The 19,517-nt window shown below is 35.3% G+C and overlaps 1 protein-coding gene across 2 annotated transcripts in view; it reads right to left on the minus strand.

Annotated features, from left to right (window-relative positions):
- Positions 1 to 19,517, minus strand: part of WASL (WASP like actin nucleation promoting factor) — an 81,689-nt gene that overhangs the window by 27,487 nt on the left and 34,685 nt on the right. For both annotated transcript variants that reach the window (XM_061414583.1, XM_061414582.1), the window contains exons 2-5: positions 11,950 to 12,084; positions 9,259 to 9,345; positions 7,566 to 7,662; positions 4,186 to 4,209 (exon numbers count right to left, since the gene is read on the minus strand). In XM_061414583.1, coding sequence (XP_061270567.1) covers positions 4,186 to 4,209; positions 7,566 to 7,662; positions 9,259 to 9,345; positions 11,950 to 12,084 — 343 coding nt within the window. The remainder of the gene's footprint in view (positions 1 to 4,185; positions 4,210 to 7,565; positions 7,663 to 9,258; positions 9,346 to 11,949; positions 12,085 to 19,517) is intronic.

A 19,517-nucleotide genomic window follows, 5' to 3' on the forward strand; every position in this document is an offset into this window, starting at 1 on the left:
ATTTAACAATTATAATTAATTTTAGGAAAAATAAAAATATTTTGATGTTACTTTAGTTTATATAAAAGTAACCTATTATCCTAAGAATATCCTAAATGGTATAAAGTTGGTAAAGTTAACAGTTTAAATTATTCAAGCTAGTAAATTCTTTTCTGGGAAATAATAAAGTTAAGATTCTTGTAAGCCTGATTTACAACTCACTGGAGAAAATGACTCAGCCATCTCTGAAGAAAGTCAAGGATGAAAAGGACAGGAATGAAATATAATTGATATTCAGAATAAATACCAAAGTTTCCCCTCCTCACCCTCCTCCAAAATCAGGTGTGGATATATTGTTATGCATCTACCAAGCAGTTCATAAAGCTGTGCCATTAGCTACTTACTTATTTCACAGAAACTTCATCAGTATTGGTTAAAACACTACTTAATTAAGTCTATATAGAAAAATTCAGATTTTAGAGACCTATTAAAAAAACTGGTATAAGCTGGGAAATTAGCTAGTTTTTCAAAATCTTTCATTTTATAGACAAAAACTAAGGACAGTGTCATCACCAACAGAATGATACTCAGATGTGTTCTTTCTATAATAAAGAACAAAACAAACAAAAAACAACAATTAAGGACAGGAAGAGGCAGGTGACCTGTCTAAAGTCACACAGTCAGTGACAAAGGGAAAGGTAAACTCTGCTGTCTTGGTGTCTAGTCCACTACTCTATTAACTAGAGTACCTTTTACACAACAGTTAAATGCCAAGACTGATCAACAGCACTAACTTTACAATAAGTATATTTTATGTCTTTACCAATTTATCAGTTCTCTTAGTTTGTGGTCCAACTGTTACAAGAAATGGTTATGAGTTTCAAAATTTAGAAAAAAGGGCTTTTTACACATTCAAGAGACTAAGTGTTTGGCAATTTTTGTTGGCAGCATTTACTTTACAGTTTGAAGATGTTAGGAAATAAATTTAAAATAATGTTCTAAAGCCTAATTAAATAGTTAAAAGTGACAGACTAAAAAATTAATAACTTGTATATAGTACAGAATCATTTTTAAAATAAAGTTTATGAAAGATATGGTAACAGAAGTAAATCATTTCTAGTAAACTTTACTTATTCCATTTCTGAAATTACATTCATCCTAAGAACATGTATTACGTAAATACATAATGAAGGGGGGCTGTTTCCCTTCTTTTTCAAAAAGCAGTTATGACAAATTACCTTCTTCTGATGAACGACAACTGTCAGAGAAAAGGTTTTTTAATATTCTCACTCAACAGCATTTCTAGTTAAATTTAAAACTAAAAGAACAAACTAAACTCTTCCGCTTAATTACATAAAAAGCAGAGAGCTCTCACCAAGGTAAAATAGTTGAGAAACAGGTGGCCTAGTGACCTCTGATGTCAAGCAGTCATAAAGCTGAGAACAAATCATTGGAAAGTGTCTAAGTTAAAAGGTGAGGTTGACCAATAAAGAAAAAAAAAAAGTGTATGGATTAGGAGTTAATGAGGAAAACACATGTCCTAATTGTACTTTAGGGCAGGAATACATGTTACTTCTACATAAAGTGTCTTTTTTACAGTTACAATTTGAAAAGGTCGGCTAGACTGATCGAAATGAGGATTGGGACAAAGCCCCTGCATGGACTCTGCAAGGCAGTTAAAAGTATCCATCGCCACCTAGTGGCAGCGCAGCAAATGCAGAAAAGCAATAGGCCACCTTCCTGAGTCCTCTCTCCACCATGGGGAGAACAAGGCAAGCAACTGCACTGCAGGGAAAAATATGAAAATTTCTATTAATAATTGTACGTGTATCTTATAAATAAATAAGTATGCAAATATTGGCAACACATGCTGTATAATTTTTTAACAATACCATTTTTAAATTTTCTGTTTATTTAATGAAAAAAGTTTGGGACCACTGTGCCAAAAGGTTAAAACTTTATATTTTAAGATTTTAAAACAAGAACCATTTCAGAGAAAGAAACTAAATTTAATTATGAGTATTTCTTACTAGGGATAATAAAGTTATAAAACATCATTGTCACATAAAGAATATCCAAATTCAAACCATTGTGGATTAGGTGCCTCTTCAAAAACATATTTTATATGTATTAATTAAATTACAGAAATCAAAAAGTACTTACATCCTTAACTTTAATTATGTTATTTGTACAACATCTACACTTTATAATCTCAGATTACTTTCCCTAAAGATGCTAACACTAGGAAGCCTTCCACACTGCTACTTAATATATGCTCACAGAAGGCCAAATAGTTTAATAAATTAAAAGAGGAGACTGAAATATTGAGCACACAAGTGGAAAAACTTCTAATGCTACATTAAAGGTTCACAGATGCAAGATTTCTGGCTCAGCTGCTCTGCTTCCCTTGTTTCTGTGACATACTAGCTGCACACCTCAAGGCATGTTACGTACCCTCTCTAGGTCTCAGTTTTTCCTTCAAAACTATCCTGATGTAGCACAGTGGTTACAGCACAGTGGTTACGGGGCCAGGCTCTGGAGCTGCAACACTTGAGACTGAATCTTGCTCCACTTTCCTAGTTCTGTGACCCTGAGCAAGTCACCTATCGTGCCAGTCTTCTCACCTACATCAGGGATAATATAGCAGCTACTTCAATTGGTTTCTGGACAGTGCCTGGCAGGTAGCAAATGACCATTAAAGGGTAGCTGTGAGTATGATCACTGTCACTGTCTTCATCATGGTAACTAGTATTAAGCACCATGCTAAACACTTTGATTACTTTATTTATCCCCAAGCAGTCCTGTTACAGGACTAAGTATTAAAAATTTCCATTCAAAGAGAAAGTCAAAGTATACAATGCTTGGCACATATTAAGTACTATTGAAGGTAGTCAAGTTTTTAAAAAAATTCTAATAAGGTAAATAATCCAAAATTTAATACAGCAATGTCTGGTTCATGTTATTATATCACAAAAACAAATTTAAGGACAAAATCAGAAAGTAATATGTTGGTTTAAAAGAAACAAAAACCAACCACCACCAACAGTTGTCATATATTAAGAACTCTGTACTATATTAAATGTTTCCCTGAATAATCATCCTATATTCTGATGAGATAATTGAGATGCCTTTGAAAAAGCAGCAGCTATATTCCCCACTATAACAAAGGCTCCTGGAACAACAGTTCTTTACTATCATAGGATCAGGGATCCCATTTCAATGTGATGAAAGCCATGGATCCCCTCTCCCCAGAGAAAAGAACATATATACAACATTTAGCACAAAACTTCAGCCAGAGTTTATGGGACCCAGGATGAAACTCTGCACAAAAGATCTAGGACCTTGTCCTTTATATCTTAGTATCCTGTTTTTATTCTTTAGTATAAATACATATATTTTAAATAAATGAATCTGTATTATTTCAGTTACTAATACTTCAATCCACATTACTTCATTATCAAATTAAAGAGGATTATGTGCAGCTACTATGTGTTCTAAACACATCAGCACAGTAAGCACAGCTACTATGTATTTAAACATACCAGAATAGTTAAGTGTTCATTCTGAAAGGGGCTAGTTTCATATTCCCATTGCAAAATAATCTTTTGAAATAAGAAAAAAAAGAAACATGAGAGCAGGAAATGAAGAGATATGATAGATAACATTTACTGTTTTTTTTTAAGGAAAACATTAAGACCAGTTTGTATAATTTTTGAACTTAAATCAACTGTACATAAGGAATTAAGATGTAATAATGAACGGCAGCCTTTGTTGTCTTCCCTCATCCTAGAAAAAAGCCAAAGAATAGTACATTTCTAAGTCCCCACCTATTATTTATTTTAAAATAAGAACACAATATACTACAGTATTTAATCATACATATTAAATAGTAGGTATTAATGTGTATGATGGGGCTTTCCAGGTGGCGCTAGTGATAAAGAACCTGGCTGCCAATGCCCGAGATGTAAGAGACTTGGGTTCAGTCCCTCGGTCGGAAGATCCCCTGGAGAAGGAAATGGCAACCCACTCCAGTTTTCTTGCCTGGAAAATCCCATGGACAGAGGAGCCTGGCGGCCTACAGTCCATAGGGTTGCACAGAGTCGGGCATGACTGAAGCAACTGAGCACAATGTCTATGATACTTGTTTCTACAAGGATTAAATTACAACCTAAAATTTTTTTGATCAATAATTATTGAAGAGCTTACCATTTGGGGGGTCTCGTCTTTTCTCTGTTAGGAAATAAATTGAAAGAATATTATTAGACATATGTAATACAAAAACCAACATAAAAAATTAACTCATCTAAACTGTCTTACTCTTATAAGTGGTTAATAAGAGTTTCTCTGAGGAACTGACATTTGGGCACCATTTGAATAAAGCAAGAGAAGGAACATATTTAAAGGCCCTCAGGAGAGAACAGCATAAAGGCAAAACCATAATACTGGACTGCAGTGAACCAAAGAAGAGTGGAAGGAGAGAAGTCAGAAGGGAAACCAGGGAACTGGAGCATGTAGGATCCCACAAGACATGGGTTAAGGAATATAGACTGTATTTCATATATGATAGGAAGCTCTTACAAGGTTTTGAATACAAATGGCATGATCTAATCTGTTTTTAAAAGTTCTGCCTGGTTATTATGTGGAAAAGAGAGAGTAAGGGGCATACAGTGACAGCAGAGGGACAAGTGAGAGCGTTAGGTAGTCCAGATGACAAACGACGGTGGCTTGGATTAGGGTGGTAGCAACAGAAGTGAGAAACAGACTCAAGACACGTTTTTGAAGGCAGAGACAATAGGACTCACTGATAGGGTTTATGAAGAACCTCTGTGAGCCAGAGTGACAAGGTAGAGCCAATGCCTTTTACTGGGACAGGGAAGACCAGGAGAGTAGGAGCAGGTCTAAATCAGGTTGGGGAGCCTGGATTAAGTGTTCTGTTCATACATATAAGTTTGAAGGCTATTCTGACACACAACTGGAGCACACAAGTCTGAAGGTCAGGAATGAGGTCAAAGGGGGTAGATAAAATGTTGGGAGTCAGCAGCAAATAGTATTTAAAGCTATGGGACTGAATGAAAGCATAAAGCTAATGAAAACACCTATAGATGCCTAAGCATGGGGGCAGACAGAAATAACACTGAAAAACTATAGCCAACTAAGGAGGAGTAATACCAAGAGAACTGCTATTAACCTGTTGCATTCATACTCATAGTCTTGCATTCATACTAGGTTTGACACAATTTTCCTTTCATGAAAGTTCAAAAGTGGTTGAAGAATTTCCAACAAACACAATTTCCACAGACTTTTGTAATACAAAATTTTCCAAAATCATATTTCCAAAATATTCCAAATTTTCCAAATACCATAAATAAAAATATAATAAAATATTTAGTTTCTAAACAGTCACAATCCTAAAATTAATAGGATTTAATTGAGGGGCAATTTGAAAATCCTGGCAATGGGAAATACAAATGGATTACTCCATCCGGTGGTCTGATGAAGTAATTTTCTGAAACATTTGATATAAGCACATCCTGTGTCCATGAATGTCAAATCTCTAGTTTCTAAGGTGATGTTACATCTGCATCCAGAGAAGAAATACTTCTTAAACTGGTGGTGACACAAACATGGAAATATGCTGAGATAATGTAAAGTTCAGAGTATAAGTTCTAAAATGCAATTACTTAGAATATAACACTATCCTGGCTTGAGTACCATGTTAAGAAAAAAAGAGATCTTTGGTTGAACTAAAAATGAAAGCGAATGGTGTAAAGTGTTTACTAGAAACATTAGCAGAATAGTGTTTAATCATATCAGGGAAGTTTTTAGTATCACAGTACTAGTCATACCATGGTTGGAGTACTACATTCAAACCTGAACATCATATTTGAAGCAGGACCATTTTCTAAATATGGATCATTTGAAGAAGATATAAAAATCTATAGTGCATTCAGAGCACAATATACAGACAGTGAGTCTATAAATTATATTATGTGAGGAATAACAAAATGGAAGTGCTTAAGCTAAAGAAGTGAAGGCCTAAGGAGGGCACGGTAGGTAGATGGCTTCCAAATTAAAACTGGCTGATTATTTGTTGCTCCAAAAGTTGGTCCCCATGCATCTAAGTTAAAGAGAGGCGAGGCTGAAGGCTGACTTAGCATGACAGGATGCCCAGTGATAAATCAGCTGTCTCCCATGTGGGTTTCCATCTTTCTGCTTCTGAAACACTATGACTAAAAGCTTAAGAACTGCATAAACAGAATTCCTGCACCAGGTGAAAGACACCTTTAGGTGCCCTATCTATTTCAAAGTCAATTATTCCACATGGTAAGAAGTGTTTTAAACTTGTTTTTATATTGAAAATGTCACACAGTTTGACTAAAAGGAGTTCCAGGGAGCCTCTGGCCTAGCACCACAACATGTCACTGAAATAGGAACTGAACCTCAAATTCTTCCACAGAATTAAATTCTTCCACAGCATGGAATCAAGCGGTAAACAACCCTGGTTCCAAAAAGGAGTAAAAAACAATAGGTGCCTAATAATTCTATTCACTCATTACAAAGAGGATATAATAAGATGACAGTGAGGCAACAACTCAGTTCATTTTATTTTCATTTTGCACATTACCTCCTCCTTGGAAACCCATTAAAATAAGTTAACATGTATAAAATGTAACACACGCCTTTATATTCCTGTCCTTTTTCATGATTTATTCCCTCTTACTGGTAAAGCAGATCCTTGAATACAGTGATTTTCAAACTGGGGTAACGTATACTTGGACGTACAAAAAGACTTTTTCAAGGAATATATGAGCATAGCTAGTTTCAAGGGGATCTATTTGCTGGTTGCATCTCCCATAAGCTATTTGTCCTACAAGTGATCTGCTTAAGAAGATGATTCTGGAGAGATTTACCTTTCTCAATCACTCTTTTCCCACTTTACAACAGGAATGCCTGGTAGTTGACTACTGTTGAGTAGTTAGTTCTACATCAATGAATTTAAAGCTCTATATTATCCTGCATCATTTGCTAATGTCTTATATATATTAGAGTCTCATGCATTAAACTAAGTTCCTTATGATTTTATAACATACAACATTAGGTACAAAACAGAAAAAGCAATGTTTACAGATCTTGTTTGCAACTTTGCATATCTGCTTCTAGGCTTGCCTAAAGTCTTTGTTCACAAAATATAGAATACTTTTTAAAATGTGAGTTACAAATAATGAAATAAAAATGCAAACATTAAGAGTCAGTGTATGTTAAATATTATCAACGAAAAAGATTACTGGAGTTCTCTAAAAAAAAAAGAAAATCAACCCAATAAAAATAGTCAGTTTTTTAAAGGGAAAATTAGTGACCTGTTTTGTGTAAAGGGCCAGATAGGAATTACTTTAGGCTTTGTGCTTCATAGTGTTTGTCAACTATCCAACTGTGTTGTGGGAGAAAATATAGTCAAGAACAATATGTAAATCAACAAGTATAGTTGTTTTTAATAAAACTTTGTTTACAAAAATAGATGGTAGAACAGATCTGTCCCGTAAGCCACAGCCAGCTCCTGTTTAAAGAAATTTTTAAAAAATGCTTACCAGATTTCCTTTGTCGTCGTCCCAACAAGTCTGTAACTGCTTTTCGGAATTTTTTTGCTTCTTCTTCATTGGCAAAATTAAGAGCAACTTGACAGGTCTGAAATATTTTCAACAGAAAAGGTAAACAACAAAACCTATAAATTTAGCTTTATTTAACAAAAAAGTTAATAACCAACAAAAGCACATTTCTGAAGAAAGCAACCTTACTTTATTAGCACACAAGAACTTAATCACTTGAATAATTTAAGAAGGCAAAAAGCATGGAGAAGGTAGAGTAAAAGACTACTATTATGTTACAGTAGACACTCAAATGTTAAACTGATACTTCATCTTCAATAAAAAAAAAAAAAGAGTGAACAGAATTTGATCCTTCAATAGAGCTCTGTAAACATTTGGATTTGAAAAGGCAAACACTAGAAACACTGATCAAATGCAGATCAACTCTTTCTTTTTTATGATTTTATTTTGCAGCTTAATTACAGGTATTCACGTACATTATTAAAAGTGTGAGAACACACTTGACATTATAATGGCATTTAGTCCACACTTTTATGTATGTACATATATTTACATACAATGACGAAAAATGTGAAAAATAACAAAGAAAGAAGAAAATACATTTTGAAAAGACAGATATATCATCTAATCCAACCTTTTATTGTAGAAAATCTAGGAAATACAAATATGCAAACAAAGAGTATTAAAGTCACTCAATCTAGTCCTCCCTCAGACAACTCCTGTGAGTATGTAGTACAAAAATCATTTTAACATTGTCCCCCAGTACGTTGCTGTTGTTGTTATTGTTTAGTTGCTAAGTTGTGTCCATCTCTTTTGTGACCCCATGGGCTGCAGCCCTCCAGGTTCCTCTGTCCATGGAATTTCCCAAACAAGAATACTGGAGTGGGTTGCTATTTCCTTCTCCAGGGGATCTGCCCAACCCAGGGGTCGAACCCGCATCTCCTGCAAGTGCAGGTGGATTCTTTACCCCTCACCCACCAAAGAAGCCCTGTTCCCAGGTACAGGCAATAAATTTTTAAAATTCTGTTTCCCCTGTCTCACTTTCCCTGGTGACTCAGACAATAAAGAATCTGACTGCAATGCGGGAGAACTGGATTCAATTCCTGAGTCAGGAAGATCCCCTGGAGAAGGAAATGGCTACCCACTCCAGTATTCTTTCCTGGAGAATCCATGGAAAGAGAAGCCTGGTGGGCTACTGTCTATGGGGTTGCAAAGAGTTGGAGAGAAGTGAACAGCTAACACTTCATTTTAGTACTCTTCTAGGCCATGAATTATTCTTTCACAAAATAATTTGTATGGCAATATAATCTTCAATATTTAAAAGTTACCATGGATTAGGGGTTTCATTTTTATAGACAGGAAAACTAAAATTCAGAGAGTTAAACTATTTGTCCAAAATCACACAGACAGGTTAAAACTATATAAGACAGAGAAGATGAAAAAGAAACCTCTTCTACATGCCAAATTACATTTACATTCCTCTTGGAAACCTTTTTTTTCCCTTAAAATCTTAGCCATTGCTTCCTATTAAGCTGTAATATCTGTGACTAGGCTTTTAAAAGTAAAATAACTCCTTATATTTTATACAATGGATTTACACAAAAAGCACATACTTTCTACAGACAAATGTAAACGCAATTACACTAAACAGGGAAATAAAGGAAATATGACTTACATCTCCAGCAAAGGTATGAAAATATCCTCTAGGACTATTATATACAAAGTTATTGTATAGCTCTTGTTCCCACAATAGTTTCCCATCCTAGAAAAAAATAAAAGTTGAAATAAGGGTCACCAATAAGAAAACCTCTAGGAATAAAAAAGAAAAGGAACAAAAATAAAGGAGATGACTCATATTAGGGCACTGTTTGTATTAACAGCCTTTACACACAGAGCACATATATGTACAATACATAAACAACATATCACACAATTTAATAAGTAGCAACAAAACAGTAAATATTGGTTGTTTCTTTCATAAAAATTACATACCAAGTGAGTTGAACTCAGTATGCTAAGATATAATCTTGTTAGCCAAGCATTTCCAAATATATACTTGGTCAAATACATATCTAGAACAATTACTAGATCATCAATGTTAGAAGTGGTAAGATTCTTTTGTACATGCACTGATTATCAAAGCATAGTTCTATCAGCAGTATTTAGAGTGTACATATCAAGTATTACTGGATTTCATTCTTTTTTCCTCAATTCTGTAGACACTGAGAGGGTCAAATATGCCTTCTCTGTACTGTTCATTAACAATCTTTGAATTTCTAACTTTTGCAGAGTGGTCTCCTAATTAATTGATTTATTATTAATAAATTATCATTAATTCTCCAAAATTAATTCTGATTAATTAATTCTCCAAAAGAATTGATGCTTTTGAACTGTGGTGTTAGAGAAGACTCTTGAAGAGTCCCATGGGCAGCAAGGAGAACAAACCAGTCCATCCTAAAGGAAATCAGTCCTGAATATTCACTGGAAGGACTGATGCTGAAGCTCCAATACTCTGGCCACCTAATGAAAAGAACTGACTCACTGGAAAAGACCTCGATGCTGGGAAAGATTGAAGGCAGGAGGAGAAGGGGACGACAAAGGATGAGATGGTTGGATGGCAACACTGACTTAATGGACATGAGTTTGAGCAAGCTCTGGGAGTTGGTGATGGATAGGAAAGCCTGGCGTGCTGCAGTCCATGGGGTCACATGACTGAGCAACTGAACTGAACTCCTAATTAAACATTGGTATACGTACTATCAATCATGAGCAGAAAGAGAATGATGATTGAAGTATACAAGGTTAAACTATGGTTAAGGGATCCATGAGTGACTGTCATATCGATAGCCTTAGTATAAGAAATATAATTAACCTTAATACCAAATGTGGCTAATTGTAAGTATTTAGCAATGGTTATCTATAATTGGAGATGACTGGTTAAGGAAATATAATCACAGCCCTATTCTGAAATGCAAGGTTCCACCTAGACCACCAATTCAAAAATATTTTAAAATGCTGTATACATGTAATGGGGCCTCCCTCATAGCTCAGTTGGTAAAGAATCTGCCTGCAATGCTGGAGACCTGGGTTCAATTCTTGGGTTGGGAAGATCTCCTGGAGAAAGAAATGGCAACCCACTCCAGTATTCTTGCCTGAAAATTCCATGGACAGAGGGGCCTAATGGTCTGCAGTCCACGGGGTCGCACAGAGTTGGACATGATTTAGCAACTAAACCACCACTACACACATTATGACCTTTATAATGGAATCCCCTTCTTCTCAGTGGAGTTCTATGTATATCTGCTTTCTAAACAGTGCTTCTCCTTGCTGATGAGAAATATATCAAAGGACTTAGGAGTGTCTTTTAAACTATGCATGTGTTCCCTACCCCCTAGAATTCGCTGCTATGGTTAAACTCCTGTTAGTAACAGGAGTACACCACATCTCTCAGCTGTCTTGAAGTATGTGAAATGGGTGTTACAAATTACTAATTTACAAAGGGCAGTGACTTAAACTTACTCTCAGGGAAATACTCTGCAACAGACCCAGATGGTCAGTGCACTTTACAAATAAATAAGCCGAAGCCCAGAAAAGTAAAGCAGTTTGATTACACCCTATTTAATCATAAGTACTGTCCAGGAGTTTAAAGTTAGTTTTTTTTTTTTTTTTTTGTAACTACAACCCTATTATACTTATTGCCACACATAAATATTAAGTAAGGAGGCTTACCCACAGAAAAGATTTTAAAAGATAAACAGAGACTTCATCTCAGCAAAAAGATGATTTTTACAGTGACTATCAGAGATGAATTCCTGACAAAGGGCATCCAATCTAAGACAAGGTGGATTTACACTTGAGACAGAGGGATACAAAGCTGGGAAAATCTGAATATACCTATGTTGAGAAACAACATAAAATAGGCAGCAAATACATTACTATAGATATTGTATAATACTTTAAATCCAGGCTGCAGTAAATAAGAACATACCAAGCTAAGATACACTTCTGTAGTTCCCTGCAAGAACTATATATGCTAGTCTGTGATGGACAGGATGGAATAAAAAGAGTATCATTAGAAAATAAGAGAATGTGGGCAAAGTCCAAATCCAAAAGAATAAAAACAGACAAACCAGCAAAACCTTTAATATGTGGACAGATAAAATGGGCAACTATTCACATTTGGCTTAGGGTTTACTGCCAATTTGATCACAATGCCCATGCTTCAATATCTCAAACCAAGCTTCACTCATCTAACATTAAGTATAATTTAAATATTACATAAAGGATAAACAAATCTATACTAAATTACAATTGAGGTAGAAAACCTAATCATCTACACTTTAAGTTAAGGCAAAACAAAACTCACCTTGATATCAAATATTCTTAAAAAATAAGATCTCTGTGGATTGTCCTTAACAAGACAAGCAACACCACTGCACTTCTTTGACCACATACAGTTCCGATCTGCTGCATATAACTGTACCACTGCCGAAGACATGGTCTGCAAAACATCAAATTTATAGCCATTAGATTAAAAATTACACTATGATAACTGAGCCCCTACTAACACCTTGAATGCAAGGAGACTGAACCAGAACCCCCTGCCAACCTGCTCCTAAATTCTGGACCCGAAGAAACAAAAATGTAATAAACATTTATCATTATTTTAAGCTATGTTTTGAACTAATTTCTTATGTAGTAATACATAACTAATACAATAACTATACTAAAAATAATTATTGAAAGTTAATATGCATTGAGGTTTAACATGTATAAGGAATGTGCTCATAAGCACTTTTAAATATAACGCAATTTTTATTACTATTAAAGCTTCATTTTATGCTTAAGAAACCCAAGGTTACAGAGGATACTTTGCCCAATATCACACAGTTGAGTAGCAGAATTGAAATTAGAATCCAGGCAATTTATAACTTCAGATCCTGTATTCTTACTCCCAGTACTATATACTATTTCCCAATAAAATGAAGTGAAAGTTGCTCAGTTGTGGTCAACTCTTTGCAACCCCACGGACTATACAATCCATGGAATTCTCCAGGCCAGAATACTGGAGTGGGTAATCTTTCCCTTCTTCAGGGGACCTGCCCAACCCAGGGATCAAACCCAGATCTCCCACAACTGCAGACAGATCTTTACCAGCCAAGCCACCAGGGAAGCCCATAAAATGAACATCTGAGCAACAAAGTAATAGCTATTAGTAAAGTCTGACTTCTATAAAATAGTTAACCCCTTAAATATAGGTACTAAGATTTATAGGTAATAAGCAAGATTTATGCTTATTAATTACAGTGCTGCTAACTTTGAACATATACTGAAAGATGAATTCTAACATCTCCTTTTTTAAAGATGGTAAAACTGAGGGAAAAAAAGATTTTAAGTGAAGTGCACCTGGCCACACTGCTTGAAAGCTATAATGAAGATATGGAAACGATCTGAGTGACTATTGTTCCAACTCTCCCATTACCCTTTTAGATGCACAGGAAAGGAGTTAATTCATTGTGTACAATGGATACCTTAGAACATGCATTAGGGTTTTGTAGCTACTACCTCCCTCATGACGATATCATGATACAATCGAAACTTTCATTTAATTCTAAATTAAGTTTCCTATATACTACAATTCATGGGGTCGCAAAGAGTCGGACACGACTGAGCGACTGAACTGAACTGATATACTACAATCTAACATGGAACTATTATTCAATTCCAATTTTTGTAAGAGTAATACACCCATTTACAGGTCAGCACTTATAAATCCTCTGAAAACAATAATTTTTTCTGACCCAGAAATCTTACTCCTAAACTAGAAATTAAGGAAATAATATAAAATAAAACTAAAAATTGTATTTTTAATATAAATAAAAACAAAATATTTATATAAATATAAATTATGTTTTAAAAACAGAAGATATTTAAACAACCACAAATAGGAGACAATTATGACTTGGTACATCAGTTCAATGAACACTGGGCATTGTGAAAAAAAGACAGACTACATTAAGATTTAGAGATGAAACTGTTTTGGGTTACATAACTATGCCTGGGGAATGCCTTCTCTTGATAAGAGAATTTCAAAGACCAATTAATAAACTCAGAAATCAGTGTTCTGCTAGAGATCAAAATTTCAGAAAGACTTTCCCAGGTAACAGTGATTGATGATGTTTTTAACTTTTGCAGACCAAACTCATCTTTATATTTCATAGACAGCCATGAACAGGACACAAAGCAGCAGGAAAAATTCCACAAGAGCCAGTTGAAAAATTACGAAGACAGCTCAGAAACTAGGACACTGGGTTTTAAAAAAGTAGATTGAAGAATGTGGGTGTGCCCTTGGCCTGCTTAGAACATACCAGTGAGCTGTAAGTGTACAGTCTTAACATGACACCTCCACAGGCACTGTGACCCTAAACCCCTAGCATTGAAAATATCAGAAAAAAAGATTTTGTATCTATTAACCAAAGATGTTAAAAATCAAGTTGAAAACTTAAAAAATCAGATGAGAAAACTTGTTTTCCAAGGAAAATTCATATAAATTCCAGCTCTTTTAATATGGTGCTATAAAAATGTGGTTATTTCTAAAAAGAAAAACAATTAGGAATTTAAATACCAAGAAAAAGTCCTAAGAAGCTTCTGACTTTATTATTTAACTAGAAAACAAGAAGTTACAGCTTGCAAAAGAAAAAAAATGTATTATTAAAGAGTTTGAAATTCCGTTATGGAAATTCCCTTGTCAAAGGAACAAACATTAACAGTGCAAAACACTGTCTGGGTGTATATATGGACTTAATAACAATCACAAATACCCCCAAATCTCATTTAAATATTTACATAAATGTAAACCAAAATCTAAGATCTGGCAAACAATTTTATATTCTCTACACAAGTATGGTTGGTGTTATAAACCTTAGTCTAAAACAATTTACAAAATTGTAATAGTAAAGAACACAACTAATATGCAATTTTCAGTAATACAATTTTTAAAATTTGGTACAATGTTACTGTCAGTCTAAGTGTGCCTATTTCATTCCTTCTTAAACTGTCAAAGTCTGAAAACTATATATTACAGCACCTTATAAAAGCCTTTTCTGATTAATTCAGAATAATTATAAAGACTAGCATAACATTTAATATACAAATGCCAGAAATAATAAAAACAGTGACTATCCCTAAAACTCTAGATTGACAGTGGCTTAATTAAGTTTTTAAAAACATTCCTTCCATTCCTTTAATTACAGCTAATCAACTCAACTACTTCTTGTCTTTCATAATCAAGAAGGTATTCTTGAAAAACAACCTATGGACAAGTGCTTAGGAAAGGAAATCAGTCTGTTTCTTAAGCTCAATAATGTTAGGGTGAAAATTTGTTAATAATTAAAAGAAAAAAAAGTACTATATCAACTTTCGTAGAAACAGAATCTGACCTATCTCACGCATTGCTGACATTTTAGTGCTGAGTTATTCCAACAGTTCGTCAGTCCTCAGAACTTTTACTGTCAAGGACAGAAATAAAATGGAGGATGAATTCTGGGATGTGAATCCCTACCACTGTCCTTCGGCAGGGCACTTCCACTTCTCTGGGGTTGACTGCAACAGTCAAGAAGCATTTCCCTGATTCTCTAGGTTGAAATGACTGCTTTTCCTTCACGTTTCTAGAAACACAATATCCTGTTTAAAATCTTGTCACATCACACATCTTATTCTAAAATGGAATAATTTTCTAAATTGATTATTGCTGCTGTTGTTGCTGCGTCGCTTCAGTCGTGTCCGACTCCGTGCAACCCCATGGACTGCAGCCTACCAGGCTTCTCTGTCCATGGGATTCTCCAGGCAAGAACACTGGAGTGGGTTGCCATTTCCTTCTCCAAAATTGATTATTAGTAGACTGTAATTCCCTTAAGTACCTAAAAGTTTTATAAGTCTATATTCTACTTCACCTGTACTTTGCCCAAGTAAGCAAACACATGTTAAATTAAAAATTACATAGTATGATTTTGATAATGATACTATGATAATGCAAAGAGATTGACCTTTTTTTAGGATACAGATCCTCAAATATTTGGGGCATCATATCAGCAACTTATTCTCCAGTGATTCAGAAAATAATAATATGCATATACATACACATAGAGAAAACCATGGTAAAATGCTATAAACACTTGACAAACATGTTGGAAGGGTAAACAGGAATACTTTGTACTGCATTTACAACTTTTCTGTAAGTATGAAATTATCTTGAAATAGACAAAGTTTAAAGCATAAATGATTCATAACAAGGGGGGGATTGTTTATCCCCTTCCACAGTCAGGACAGTCCTAGGAAGCAGGCTCTCTTCTCAGAGTCAATGCTACCTCCCCACACACACTAGCAACTGCAGAGACCCAAAACTAAGGAAAATGCCACTTCTTCCGAGTACCTCTATATTAACACTTTGTTAAAAGGGGTTTCATCTTGAATAAGACTCAAATCACACTATCATAACAACCACATTATATAACAGGTCAGAATAAGAATTTTAAGAAAACAGACGTTTATTTATTATAGAATCAGATGACAGGGAAAAGACTAAAAAATATCAGGACTTACATATCCTTGCTTGACAATCAACTGTCTACAACAAGTACTATGATGTAATACTTAATAATTGTCTACAATGATTATTGTTTTATTAATGAAAAAAATACAATGGTGTTAAAAAAAGTTCAGACATTTTCAATGAATATTAAAAATAAACTGTGAAAAAAGAAATCATTTGACTGAATAAATTAAAGTCTTCTCTGCAATCCCAATGGTCTAGATTACTAGTCAAAACATTTCAGCTTTTTTTATGTGCATTTGTAGCCCCAAGTTCCTAAATCTAACTCGCAAAAATTAATGCTAAGTTTTCTTATTACATAAAAGCTAAGCTTTAAATATATTCTTACTGTGATGACATATTTATATGAAATGCCCCATTATTATCCTGAACATGAAATTTTAATATGAAACATAAATGGAATATTAAAAGTTAAGAAAGATAAGGAGTTTGGTTGTTTCTCCATGAAAAAAATTAACTATAAAAATTTGAATTCTGATAATTAATTATACAGTGATCTCAAAGAGCAATTTCCTAAATAATTAACTTATAATAACACTTTTGTTCCATGGTAACCTAACAACCCAATACAGAAACCACCCATTTGAAAAATAGAAACAAGATTAGTAAGTGGTAAATAAGAGTAAAAATCATAGAAAAAGAAAGCACAAATAATTCATTCCGGAAAGAAGAGATTTTTTTTTTTTTTAAAGAAGAGATTTTTTTTATCACCTGGTAATTTGCACAATGAGAAATAACCAGAAAAAGAAAAAAAAAAAAAGAGAAAACGGTAGAAATTAAAAAAGCATATATCAAAGACAGAAGGCTCCACAAAGAACAGTATTTAAAAATAAAAAAAACAAACAACGCTGAGGACTGGAAAAGGAGGAATATAAAAGTAGTAACAAACAATCTCAACAGTGAAGGAAAATGGAGCCAGATTAAAAACAGCTATTGCCTTAGGATGAGGCACAAGCACTAAGGTCTTACTAGCTATTTAAAAAACTGGTGCTGGATGTATTTATTCATCAAATGTTTATTGAGCACCTATTCATTTCAGTTCAGTTCACTTCAGTCGTTCAGTCCTGTCCTACTCTTTGCGACCCCATGAACCACAGCACGCCAGGCCTCCCTGTCCATCACCAACTCCCAGAGTCCACCCAAACCCTTGTCCATTGAGTCAGTGATGCCATTTAATTATCTCATCCTCTGTCGTCCCCTTCTCCTCCTGCCCTCAATCTTTCCCAGCATCACGGTCTTTTCCAATGAGTCAGCTATTCACATCAGATGGCCAAAGTATTGGAGTTTCAGCCTAAAAATCAGTCCTTTCAATGAACACCCAGATCTGACCTCCTTTAGGATGGACTGGTTGGATTTCCTTGCAGTCCAAGGGACTCCCAAGAGTCTTCTCTAACACCACAGTTCAAAAGCATCAATTCTTCGGCACTCAGCTTTCTTTACAGTCCAACTCTCACATCCACACGTGACTAATGGAAAAACCATGGCCTTGACTAGATGGACCTTTGTTGGCAAAGTAATGCCTCTGCTTTCCAATATGCTGTCTAGGTTGGTCATAACTTTCCTTCCAAGGAGTAAGCGTCTTTTAATTTCATTGCTGCAGTCACCATCTGCAGTAATTTTCAGTTCACTTCAGTTGCTCAGTCGTGTCCAACTCTGCAACCCAATCAATCACAGTATGCCAGGCCTCCCTGTCCATCACCAACTCAAAGAGTTCACTCAAACTCATGTCCATCAGTGATGCCATCCAGCAATAATTTTGGAGGCCCCCAAAATAAAGTCAGCCACTGTTTCCCCATCTATTTGCCATGAAGTGGTGGGAATGGATGACATGATCTTTGTTTTCTGAATGTTGAGCTTTAAGCCAACTTTTTCACTCTCCACTTTCACTTTTACCAAGAGGCTCTTTAGTTCTTCTTCACCTTCTGCCATACAGGTGATGTCATCTGCCTGAGGTTATTGATATTTCTCCAGGTAATCTTGATTCCAGCTTGTGCTTCCTTCAGCCCAGCGTTTCTCATGATGTACTTTGCATATAAGTTAAATAAGCAGGGTGACGATATACAGCCTTGGCGTACTCTTCTTCCTATTTGGAACCAGTCTGTTGTTCCGTGTCCAGTTCTAACTGTTGCTTCCTGACCTGCATACAGGTTTCTCAAGAGGCACGTCAGGTGGTCTGGTATTCCCATCTCTTTCAGAATTTTCCACAGTTTATTGTGATCCACACAAAGGCTTTGGCATAGTCAACAAAGCAGAAATAGATGTTTTTCTGGAACTCTCTTGCTTTTTCCATAATCCAGTGGATGTTGGAAATTTGATCTCTGGTTCCTCTGCCTTTTCTAAAACCAGCTTGAACATCAGGAAGTTCACAGTTCACGTATTGCTGAAGCCTGGCTTCGAAAATTTTGAGCATTACTTTACTAGCGTGTGAGATGAGTGCAATTGTGCGGTAGTCTGAGCATTCTGTGGCATTGCCTTTCTTTAAGACTGGAATGAAAACTGACCTTTTCCAGTCCCGTGGCCACTGCTGAGTTTTCCATATTTGCTGCTATATTGAGTGCAGCACTTTCACAGCATCATCTTTCAGGATTTGAAATAGCTCAACTGGATTTCCATCACCTCCACTAGCTTTGTTCGTAGTGATGCTTCCTAAGGCCCACTTGACTTCACATTCCAAGACATCTGGCTCTAGGTGAGTGATCACACCATCATGATTATCTGGGTAGTGAAGATCTTTTTTGTATAGTTCTTCTGTGTATTCTTGCCACCTCTTCTTAATATCTTCTTCTGTTAGGTCCATACCATTTCTGTCCTTTATTGAGCGCATCTTTGCATGAAATGGACCCTTGGTATCTCTAATTTTCTTGACAAGATCTCTAGGCTTTCCCATTCTATTGTTTTCCTCTATTTCTTTGCATTGATCGCTAAGGAAGGCTTTCTTATATCTCTTTGCTATTCTTTGGAACTCTGCATTCAAATGGGTATATCTTTCCTTTTCTCCTTTGCTTTTTGATTTCCGTCTTTTCAAAGCTATTTGTAAGGCCTCCTCAGACAGCTATTTTGCCTTTTTGCCTTTTTTTTCTTGGGGATGGTCTTGATCCCTGTCTGCTGTACAATGTCACGAACCTCCGTCCATAGTTCATCAGGCACTCTGTCTATCATATCTAGTGCCTTAAATCTATTTCTCACTTGCACTGTATAGTCATAAGGGATTTGATTTAGGTCATACCTGAATGGTCTAGTGGTTTTCTCCACTTTCTTTCAGTCTGAATTTGGCAATAAAGAGTTCATGATTCAAGCCACAGTCAGCTTCTGGTCTTTTCTGC

The sequence above is a fragment of the Bos javanicus genome, chromosome 4 (genome assembly GCF_032452875.1).
Source record: "Bos javanicus breed banteng chromosome 4, ARS-OSU_banteng_1.0, whole genome shotgun sequence".
NCBI classification, from domain to species: domain Eukaryota; kingdom Metazoa; phylum Chordata; class Mammalia; order Artiodactyla; family Bovidae; genus Bos; species Bos javanicus.